The 11,617-nt window shown below is 59.8% G+C and overlaps 1 protein-coding gene across 1 annotated transcript; it reads left to right on the forward strand.

Moving 5' to 3' along the window:
* Window positions 1-2,954: 2,954 nt before the first annotated feature.
* Window positions 2,955-6,307, forward strand: CUNH1orf216 (chromosome unknown C1orf216 homolog). Its single transcript, XM_027701366.1, has 2 exons — window positions 2,955-2,986; window positions 4,169-6,307. Exon 2 carries the CDS (start codon window positions 4,185-4,187, stop codon window positions 5,004-5,006), a length of 822 nt encoding a protein of 273 aa, XP_027557167.1. The 5' UTR covers window positions 2,955-2,986; window positions 4,169-4,184; the 3' UTR covers window positions 5,007-6,307.
* Window positions 6,308-11,617: the final 5,310 nt, after the last annotated feature.

Genomic DNA, 11,617 nt, shown 5'->3' on the forward strand with positions numbered 1-11,617 from the left:
CGGCGGGGCAGCGCGGGCTGGAGGTCAGCTCGCTGTTTACTTTAATTTCTCAGAGAGCTTTTTGGGAGATTTCCCTCCTCCGTTATTAAACTCAGATGAGCCGCTGGGGAGGTTAGGTCGCATGTGGTTCAGGGCACTTTTTTCTTTTGTAATTTTTTTTTTCCTCTTTTTTTGCAACGCTTCACCCTTAACTCTTTCGGGACGAGTTCCCCTTCTCAGCACCGGGGTCCCGGGATGAGCCCACTGGTGGGATGGTGGCTGCTGGGTGACCTGTGTGTCCTGGGTGCACTGATGCAGGTGTGCTCAGGGCTCGTGGTTTTGAACTCTGGTGCCTCCTTCCTGGCAGAGGGATTGGCCACTGGCCACTGAGCCCAGCAAAAGGTGCTGCATCCAGGCCACAAGGACCTGCCTTGGTGGAAAAATCTGGTGCCAGTTCTGTCCAGAGAGGCTCTGGCAGATCACCCCAGCACCCCTCTCCCCTCCAAGCCCAGGATCTCCAGTGCAAACCCCCAGCACATCAGGTCCTGCACTCAGCCTTCTTAAATTATTTTTCATTTCCTGGAGGGAGAGCTTTTAATTTATTTCTGGAACAAAGTGGTTGAAGGGGAGGGGAAGATGAGTGAAATCCATCACTAAGCCCCCTCCACCTCCAAACCTTCCCTCTCCCACCGCCCCCAAAGGGAGCAGCCCAGCTCCCAAGTCCCCCCATTTCCTCTGTCCTGCACCCCGAGCTGGGGTTCCCTGCTCTGGGGTTCCCCATAGGTGGGTGCTTGGGGTGAGGGTCAGCTGGGGCTGAGGGGACACTGGGTCATAGGGGGACAGAGCTGTAGTCACAGGAAGCACCAAATCCTGCTGGTGTCCAGACACAGACAATCCCAGGGCTGGGGGAGCTGGGCTGAACCTGAGCTGCACCACTGCAAAACCATCCCCAGAGAGACAGACCCCTGCAAAAGCTGCTCCTGGATCCCTCTGTGATTCCAGCACCACCCTGGCTCCCACCACTGCCAGAACTTGCAGGAGGAACCCCAAACCCCCAAACCAGTGGAGCCAGAGGCAGGGCAGCAGGTTTGCAGCAGGCTCCAGCACGGCCAGCCTGTGAGAATTCCTGGGGTGGGGACAAGGAAAGCTGAGAGAGGAGCAAACCCTGTCCTGCCCTGCAGCCAAACCCCAGCTGGACTTGCAGTTTTCTTTTGCTGTTGAAGCCTAAACTGGGATGGAAAAGGCCTGTTTGGGATGTGTCTCTTGGTAAACAGGGGGAGAAGGTCCACGAATGGATTAAATTTCCCTCGGTAACGAATATTTCACTGTTAGAGTTCAGGCCACGATGGGAGCAAAGCCCAGAGCAGCACAAAGCAAAAGCTCAAGGCAAAGGCTGAGCTGAGTCCATTGTGTGCCCGAACTCCTGTTTCTGTCCTGCCCATTCCCAGACGCCTGAGTCAGCTCCTGCCTTTCCTGTGCAACGGGAAGGGTTTGTTTCTTTAATCCCAGGCTTCCCCTGGAGCTGCAGCCCGAGTGTCCCAGTTACAGCTCTCGTCCTCCCCTCTGACTGCCTTTGGAGCAGCCGAGAGCAGGAGAGGCTGCCGAGGGGCCTGTCAGGCAGACAAGAACTAAAACAATTTATTTATCACTTATAAGCGATATTCCAGTGCTCCAAACCCTCGCAATGTCACGGGGGAACATCTGCTCTCGGTGTTTCTCTCCCACATCCCACCTCCAACAGTCCAGAGCTTTTGAGAGGATCTTTGCCCACGCTGGAATCACCCTCATTCCTTCCTTCTCCCTCCTTCCCCCTCCTCGGGGTGGGTGGGAGGTGCCGAGCACAGCGTGGGTTTGTGCTGCAGAGCCCTTGGGATGACGGAGCTGTGCCTGTGCCACGTCTGTCCCAGAGCTCCCATGGGATGGTGGAGGCCACATCGGGTGGACATGGCAGGAGATGGGACCATCCCTGCCCGGGGCAGCTCTGTGGGTGACAGGGGATCTGTGGCACCAGCTGCCCCCTGTGACCCCCAGTCCCACAAAGCCTCTTTATCTCCCAAAACGCTCCCGGTGCTTCATGTGACCCCCGAGCTGGGCTGGAGCTCGTGGGAACTGTTTGATGTTCCTGAGCCTTTTCCTTTCCCAGCGTGGACATCTCAGCTCCAGGCACAAAGGGAATAAAGAACCCACTGAGCACCCAGCACCCGTGTTTCACCCATCCCCATCCCCACGGGGACCTGCTGAGGCTCACGGGACCCACGGGCCGGCAGGAAGGAGCCAGCATGTCCCAAATCATCCCCCCTGCCCGTGTCGGGGGGCACCCACCAGCACCCACCCGGTGCTGGGCTGGGGGTGACAGGGGGCTGCAGCTCCTTCTCCCTGACATGGGAGGGGTTTTTCCCCTTTCCCCCCCCAGAGGCCGGGTGGACACGGGTGGGAGCTTCCCGAGGGATGCAGTGGGTGCACATGGACCCACAGGGATACACACAGGCACGGCGGCACAGGGGCGGGGGGAACAGGGGGCACCGGACAGGACTGGGGGGCACCGGGCAGGATCGGGGGCACCGGACAGGATCGGGGAGCACCGGGCAGGTCGGGGCGGCACCAAGAGCCGCCGCGCAGCCCCGTCCCCCCGCCGAGCATCCCCTTCCCTCCCCATCATCCCGGTTCCCTCCATCATCCCGGTCCCCTCCATCATCCCAATCCCCTCCACCATCCCGGTCCCCCCATCATCCCAATCCCCCCCCCATCATCTCCATCCCTCCCCATCATCCCAGTCCCCCCCATCATCCCGGTCCCCCCATCATCTCCGTCCCCCCCATCATCCCGGTTCCCTCCCCATCATCCCGGTCCCCCCCCAGCCCCGCCGGCGCCGTCGGAAGTGCTGCCGTGACGCCTCCCCACGCGGGGCCGCTTCCGCTCCCGCTCCCACCCGCGGCGGCGGCGGCTCACGGAGCCCGGGGCCGGAGCGGGGCCGGGACCGGGGCCGGAGCGGGGCCGGGACCGGGCGGTGAGTGCTCGGGGCCGGGCGGGCGGTGGGAGCGCACCGGCGGCTCCCGGGGGTCGCATCCCGCCCCCCGGCCGGGCTGGGGGCTCGGGGGGCTCTGCGGGAGCTTGGATTGGGGGGTGAGCAGGACCCCCCCGCCGGGCTGGGGGCTCCGGGGGGCTCCTTGAGGGGTCTGCGGGGCAGGGATGCTCCTGGGCTCGCCCCCCGCGCCGGTCCGCGCATCTCCCCCGGCGGAGCCGCCCGGCCGCGCCTGCGGGGGGACAGCGCTTTTGGGGGGCAGCGCTTTTGGGGGGCAGCGCTTCTGATGGGGGCAGCGCTTTTGGGGGGCAACGCTTTTGGGGGCTGCAGCTTTTGGGGGTGCAGCTTTTGAGGGGTGCAGCGCTTTTACGGGGGTGGCACCCAGCCCTGGACCGGGGTGGGGAATGCTGCGGGGAGGGGGTACCGGGGTCCCAGAGCACCCTGAGCTGGGCACGGGGCGCCTGCACCCCTCCCGCTGCCCCGCTGCCGTGCGGGGTCAGGCCGGGACACTCGATGGGCTCCTTCATGGGATTCCTGCGAGCGTGTCCTTGAGGGAGGGAGCTCGGAGAGCGGCTGTCGCTGCCACTGACCCGGCAAGGAACGCTGGGATAACCTTTCCTTTTCTGGCCGAGTCTGCTCCCAGTCCTGCCGAGGAGAACCAGAGGGGTGACTGGTTTGGGCACTGGAAGGGACCGGCTCCCTCAGCCCAAGGCGGGGTTGGTGGCAGAGGTTGTGCAGAGGAGCCTGAGCAGTGTTTGGGCTGCGTCCCTGCACCCTGGGATGCCCTCTGGCATCACCCAGGGGAGGCCACAGGAGCGTGGGGTGGGGCTGGAGCTCACAGGGAGGAGAGATGGGCTGGGAGGTGCCTTCTTGAGCTTCTGCATCGGGTGGGAAGTTGCCCTAGGATGGGTGGCATCCCTGCCCATGGCAGGGCATTGGAACTAGCTGAGCTTTAAGGCCCCTTCTGTGTTTCCATGACGTGGCCTGGGGACACGCTGAGAGCAGTGGCCAAACACCCAGGAATGCTGAGCTCACGATGGCTCCAGTAGCTTTAAAGAGATAAACAGAGTAAGAGGGTGTTTTCCCCCTGCTGTAGCTGCCCTGGGTGCCAGCCTGTGCCAGCCCGTGTGCCCGCAGCCCTGTCACAGCTCCACGTTTCCCTTGCAGGCAGGACACTGGCGAGATGTTTGCTGTCTGCCCGGCCAACGCCCCGTTCCGGCAGGGCCGGGGGGCCCCGGCGCTGGGCACGGCCATCCCGGGGGCCGGGCACGGCCAGGACTCCAACTCCAACTTCGTGGGAGAGGTGTGTGACAGCAACGAGAACTGGAGCCGGCCAGCGCCGGGGTCCCCGCCGGAGGAGGGCTCCAGCCGGAGCGAAAACACGGCAAATCCGTCCGATAATCTGCTGTTATTAATGCAGAGACAGATGGTCCAGGGCCGGCTCACGGAGGCCGCCCCGGGCCCGGGCGCCGCGCGGGTCCCCGGGCGGGGGGTGCGCAGCCCCCCCGAGGGAGCCGAGGTCGGAGGGGCCGGGGGGCAAAACGCCGCCGAGGAGGCGGCCGGGGGATGTGGCAAAGCCCCGAGCTCCCCCGCGGAGGACAACGGCTACGCCAGCAGCTCCCTGAGCATCGACAGCCCCGACAGCGCCTGCAGCGGCACCTGGGACCCTCCCGCCTCTGCCCCCCGAGCCGGGAGCCCCCCTGAGCCGGGCACGGCCCAGCCCGAGCCGGGGCCCCTCTTGCCGGCGCTGGCAGAGGCCGTGCAGCACCTCCAGGACAAGGAGCGCTTCAAGGAGCGGGAGAAGGAGAAGCACCACATCCAGCTGGTGATGTACCGGCGCCTGGCCCTGCTGCGCTGGATCCACGGCCTCCAGCAGAGAGTGGTGGACCAGCAGAACCGGCTGCAGGAGAGTTTCGACACCATCCTGGATAACCGCAAGGAGCTCATCCGCTGCATGCAGCAGGGCCCGGCCTGCCTGGCTGCCACGGCTGCCCCCGGCCCCTGAGGTGCCACCCCTGAGGTGCCACCCCTGCGGAGCCACCGGCACTGCCCGGCCCAGCCCTCACCCTCTGGCCGGTGTGGCGTTGGCTGGTGGCATCTCCATCCTGTGCAAAGCGCTCACCGGGCCCCTGGGTGCCCACCCTGCCCTTCCCATCTCCCTCTAACGCAGCCAAGGGTCCCCGAACACTCATTTTCATTTTCCCCCTGCATGGGAATTCACTTTGTTCTGTACCCCATCCTGCCAGGCTGGGTCAACCTCAGGACCTTGGGGTTTGCCAAGCCCTGGGTGACCAGGCTCGTCTTTACATCTAATGTAATCCTTTGTATGAGCTTGGCTGAGCCCAGGATGGGCCTGTGTGGAAGCTGCAGGGCAGGGAGGGGCCTCAGGGCAGCGAAGCTTCTAAACCTACCTGGGCAAAGCCCTTGGGCACGTGCTTCATCCCCACATCCCACCTGCACCGCAGTGTCACAGCCCAGCCACCGGGGAACGTTGCTCACTGGGGAGAGTGAGGTGTCCTGGGCTGTGAGAGAGAAAAAAGTCGTTCTGAAAAGTGACCTCAGAGCGCTGAAAAGTAAATTTAAGTGTCAGATAATCCAATGCCAATGTATGTTTTTAGTGTCAGTATTAGAGAAGAGTTAATTTAGGTCCGTGTGTGTGTGTGTGTGTGTGCACATCTGTCTGTCGTGGGCGATGCTCTAACACTGCATGATCCCAAAGCTGCTCATGAATTTGTGCTGTTGGTGTTTATATTAATTTATCGTTTGAGAGCAAAGAGAGTATTTTTTTCTAACCTGCATTTTATTCAGCAAGGGCCGCACACAGGACCCAAAGAGCAGTTGTCTTAACTAGAGAGGGAAAAGAGGAGCTGCTGTGTGTGTTTGCTGTGCTTTGCTGTGTTTCCATAGGACACATATTCCTTTCCAGTGCTGATGTGGAGGAGTGGCAGCAGGACAGCGAGGGCTCCCCTTCCTGCCCCACAGCACTGATTCCATTTCTCGTGTCAAAGGGAGGGTGATGAGGGATTCCAGAGCTGCTGTGTCCCGCCAGCCAAACTGCTGCCAGTGGGTAAAAGTGAGGAGATCCACAAAACTCCACCTCCAAAAATGACATTTTGGTGGCAAAGGGGACACTCGGCTCAAATCAACCCGTGCCAGCCCTGCAGGATTCCAGCAGCACCCACAAGGCTCGCGCTGCCCTCCCCGCCCTCCTGCTCACTCGCGTCCTGCTGCCTCTGTCATACCCCACACCTGTGATCGTGGGCATGTTGCACACCTTAATAAAAGCCTTGCAGCTGAAGGAGCCAAGTCCTGGCTGGATTTGTGCCTTTATTTCCCTTCCCGAGCCTGCCAGGCTGGGAGCAGCCACCCCGTGCTCACTGCAGGGCTGGAGCGGGTACAGGTGGCAGCGAGGGGGAGCGGCGGGTCCAGGGCACAGGTCTGGGCACCTTCGTCCCATCCCTGCACCCTGGGGCACGCCCCAGCTGGCAGCACGCTGTGCCAGCGCCAGCAGCTCATCCAGGCTCAGTTTAGAAGCCTTTTTGCTTTGGAAAATCGAAGTCCCATAAACTGCCGTGGCCGTGGGGCAGCGCGGGGCCGGTGCTGGGGTGCAGTGAAGGTGCAGGATTTACCCTCCACCCCGGGAGAGAGTGGCTGGAACCGGGGGATCCGGATTCCCAGCACCCTGCCCTGCAGCCCCGCTGGTGGGGAGGGCTGGGGGCAGCTCTGGGTGATGGGGATTGCAGATAACAACACCTGAGTGTTGACCCAAGGGTGACTTTGCCTCAGGCCTCGCAGAGATTAACTAGAGATGAAAAACCCAGGCTGTTGCAGCCCTTTGAACCTTCCCTCACCTTTTTACCCCCCCCCTTCCTGCTTCTCCTTTCCAGCCTCTGAGTCTGTGGGAATTCAGGGATGCAGTAGTCCGTGTAGGGACACAGCAAGGCATGAAGGGCAGAGAGGCTGCATTTTTCCATTGTTATCCATGCCCTGCAGCCGGGGCTGCCGGGAGGTTTGTCCCAGCCCTCGGGGGTTCCATGGGATGTGGGGTGCAAGGTCCAAGCCTGTTTCTCACCTCACCCACTTTCCATGGAGGGTTTGGGGGAACATGAGCCCTCCCAGCCCCGCAGCGACACCGAGCGATTCTCTGTTTATCTTGGTCGAATGCTTTACACAAATAATTATTTCCAAGGTAAATATTGTGAAAATCCAGATTATTTGCTCAAGAAATGAAAGAATAACTGAGGGAGCACATCAAAGAGGTGGATCTGCTCTGGCAGCGAGGGGCTTCCTCCCTGGTTATTGGGAGCCCGATGCTCCTGCCCCGGGACCCGGCTGGAGATGGCCAGAGCTGATTTGCAAAATCAACTTCAGGCAGAGCTTTTCCACCCCCAGCTCCCGTGCCCAAATGAGATTTGGTAATCAATTAAAAACCAACCAACTGCGGGGGAGAAAAGTAATAAAGACCTAAAAACACTGCAGGGCTGAGCCTGGGCCAGCTCCCCTCTGCCCCTGGCACCCTCCTCCCGGGACACTGTGACCCTGTGCTCAGCCCCCTCCGGGTGCAATCCAGGTGGGATGGGTGCCATGGGCGGGAACCAGCACAGGGCTGGACACAGGGATGGGCCCCAGGACCCCTTGCCAGGGATGTCCCCATCCCCAGGGATTGCCAAGCCTCGGGAAGTGGAGGGATGTATTCTCAGCTCACGGGTGGATAACTTGGCTCTCAGGGGAGATGCTCCAGCTTCAAGCCCCCCAGGTCGGTGGGAACAGCACCAGCAGGATCTGGATGCAGCCCCTGTGCCAGGCAGAAGTGGGGAGCCGTGTTGGGGTCCCCCTGGCATGGGGGGATCTGACCCACAGACCCCGTGGCATCCGAGCTTGAATTCCTCTGCCCGGCCAACAGCCCCTTCGGTTTCAAGGTCTCCTCTGGAAGTTTATTGTTATTGTATCAAATCCCTGTGACACTGGGCTGGTTTTACTGCAGAAAGCGAGCTTTGGCAAATATTGCCTTGCTTTGAAAGTTAAAATAATGGCATTAAACCAAAATCAAGTATTTATGAAGCTTTGGAGGGAAATATTTTACCTTGTAATTGGAATCCACTCTAACCCTTTCCAGTATTTTGTGGGCTTAAAAAACAAGTCTTTAAAAATAAAATCCAATGATGTGATAACTGATGCCATGAAAGTACAAAAGAAAATTAATCATCTCAGGACAGGAACATCCAGAGATCCAGACTGGGACACACTTAAAGCATCTTGGAATCCCTTGTTTATTGTGTCTTGGAGACTTCCAGATCCCACATGTTTGGTTTACAGCAGGAAAAGGGCTTTCCTTGCTCTCGGCTGGGAGGGTGAGCCCAGCCAGGGCTGCTCTGCTCATCCCAAATATCACATCCAGGCAGTGCCCAGTGTGCTGAGGGGTCCCACACTCCTGGGCACCTCCAGGTTCCCACCACCAGCACCTCTGCCTGCTGCTCCCCAGTGCCTGGAGGAGCGAGATGAGCTCAGCCCTTATAGGATCCATATGAGCCACCGTGCTGGGAGCACCTGCTGCTGCCTGGGAGGTCTGGGAGGGTGGTGGGGAGCAGGGGCCTCTGTCACTCTGCAGAGAGATGCTCCTTGCCCAGCCAAGAGCCCTTTCCCTGCAGCCCTGGGTAAGTGGCACCAAGGAGTGGGAACCAGAGGGTTGGGGGCAGATCCTGGGAGTTCGTGTGGGACCCTGAGCCTCGGTGCATCCCTCCTTTTCCAGTGGCATCCACTGGGACAGAACCACCCTTCACAGGATTTCTCAGGCTGTTCTCACTCCCTGGCATTTTGTATTTCATTTTAACTGCCTCACACCGGCAGAATAAATACAGAATAAATACAGAATAAATACAGAATAAATACAGTCATCTCCTGCTTGAAACAGAGTGGGGCAGTGCCTGTCCCGAGAGCTCAGGGTGGACAGGGAGGAGGCAGGATTGGGAATACCGGGATCTTCCCCCCACATGCACTGCTGGGGGGCTGGGACACATTGCAAACCCTGCTGCCCTTCCAGGGCACTTCTAAAACCTCTGGATGCATTAAAATCCGGGCATCATCCCAGCTCGATCCCTGCAGCCAGGCACGTGCTGCCCACCCACACCCGGAGCTGGACCACGCCGGGATACGGCCAGCACAGCCCCACTCAGCATGAGCATCCCCCTCATCCCGGCCTGGAAGGTTCATTCTCCAAGACCTGCTTCCTGCTCGCCCTTTCCAGCGGCGCCGGGATGGGCAGGACCCGGAGTGCCGGGCTCTGCCGCGGTATCTGATGGAAACGCGGTTTGAGCCTCCCTTCTTTAACGATTCCCTTTGAAATGTTGTTGCTTCCGCACATCCCCCTTCGGGGCAGAATATTAAGCAAGAGCAACTCGGCTGGAAATTCAGATTGTTTTTGTGTCTGTTTTCATTTACATTTTAATGACAGAGAAATCGCGGCAATCGGGGCTGTTTGCAGGCACGGCCCCACCGAGGAAATGGGGGAAATTCACCTGCCACCACCTCACCTTTGCCCTCCCCAAACGGCACCAGGAGCTGGGAATTGCCAGCTTTTGGGGTGGAAATGCTCTTTTTCCCCTTCTCCTGCCCAGCCAGGTGGGACTGAAGTCAGAAAAGGGCTCTTGGGCCCCTTGCAGGGGCTTTGCCTGGGTGCAGCACCCACGGACGGTGCAGGGGGTGTTTGGTGCTGGGGAAGGGGATGTGGTGTGAAGGAGTGAGCAGATGGATGCTCTGCTTTGGGCATGGTTGGATGCAGAGGCCAAGGGTGCTGGTGCTGCTCCAGGAGCTCACTGCACCTGCAGGAGGAAGGGGAAAGGGGTCCCAGATGTGCCCAGGCCCCATCACCTCCCTTGGGCAGAGGTCAGGGGGGGATTTTCCCTGTGACAGCAGAGCCCCATCCCAGGAACCAGCACCTCAGTGCCTGGGATCCAACTCAGCACCTCACCGGCAGCCCATGGCTCTTCAGATAAGGTACAGGGATCCAGGCCTCCCAGAGAAAACAGCTGGGAGTAAAGATCACTGGAAGAGAAGCAATAAACTCTCGGTTATTCTTCTGCCAGGGAGGCCAATCGAGCTGCAAAGAGTGCCCCAAGGCCAGCCGTACATCATTATTTCCTCCCGTTCCCGGGTGATGTAGTGGCTGCCTGGCTGGAGGGAATGCCTTCCCAGTTTCCAGCATCAGCACTGGAATATCCAGAGCCCTGGAATCATCGGGTTGAATCCCAGAATCCTCAATGCTGCACTTTATTCCTCCGAGGGGATAATAATCCCCATGACCACTGGAAGTGGAGGAAGGCTGGGGTGGAGGTGGTGGAGGGAGGCTCTCAGCTTATCTGTGTTTAGTTTCAAACTGAAGTGCCTGACTTGGCTTCACTCACAGGCTCTATCTGTATTTGCCATCTTGGAATCTCCATTTTCCTCTATCCTGCCTCATTTTCTCTGCTCTGGACGGGGCCGGAGGGACAAGGCAGCTTCCAGCTCCCAGTCATGGATGGAGGCTGCATTTCACACTAGAGCAAAACAACAAAGAAATGTATTTGGTGTTTTTTTTTAAGTCCACTGAGGGCTCATCTCGTTTATTTTTGCCTTCCCAAAGTCTCCTTCTCCCACGGCTCCAGCCCTGCCCTGAGAGTGGCACCATCTGTATTTCCAGTTTGAGTGCTGCTGGCAGGAGCGGCGGCACCGCAGCACCGGCTGTGCCAGGACCCAGGGCCGGATCCCATCACCACCCCGCCCCTTCCACCTCCCGAGCTGGGGCAGATTTCATTTCTCAAGCCACCCAACAAACTTCCCAGGGCGGGGAGTTCCAAGCTGACTTTCTGTCTCCTTTGTTTTCTCTGGGAGGGGCGAGGAGGGGGATCCAGAGCCAGCACCGAGGGCAGGCGCACCCCGGGAAACTCGCCGGAACCTCGGGAGGAATGGAAACTTTTTAAAAATTCATGAAAACCGAGGAGTACAAAGCCGAATTAGGAGAAGAGAGCGGTGTTGGGCTGAGTCTGTTTGGTGTTGATACTGTGTAGAATTAAGCCACACTGGTCTTTCTTGTGGCCAGAGGGTAGGAAAAGGGCTCCCAGTGGAGAGGACCCAGCCCGGCGCTGGTGGTGCTGAGCAGGGATTGATAACCCGGCGCGGGGGGCCGCGGCTCCGACGGATGCTGCTCCGGGCCCAAAAGCTGCATTTATCCCAGCGATAGCAGCCGAGCCAGAGCTGCAGGCCTTGGGGGGAAAAAAGGCTTAAAAACCCATCCTTCATTCATCAGGCAGCTGAGACAGAGAGGGGGAGGAGGCAGATGCAAAAAGGATGGAGAACAAATTAAGAGTTGGGGGGGGGAGCATGGGGGGGCTGCTGTGCCCCGGACAAGGGGCTCAGCCCTGCCCAGACCCTCGCCCCCAAAGCCAGCAGTGGGTAGGAGCCTGGGTGGGGGGTTGCCTGCCCCACTCCGTGCCTGGGAGGGGATCAGGACATGAATCCCAGCTGAGACATCACTTCCCAATCCTCAAAAAACACCCCTCTCCAACCCTGGAGCCGCTCGCTGCAGATGATGGGGGGGGGGGAGCAGCAGTGGGTGCTGAGGTCTGGGGTCCCCTTTCCCAG

Source organism: Neopelma chrysocephalum, unplaced genomic scaffold (genome assembly GCF_003984885.1).
Source record: "Neopelma chrysocephalum unplaced genomic scaffold, ASM398488v2 Primary Assembly neopelma1_155, whole genome shotgun sequence".
NCBI lineage: Eukaryota > Metazoa > Chordata > Aves > Passeriformes > Pipridae > Neopelma > Neopelma chrysocephalum.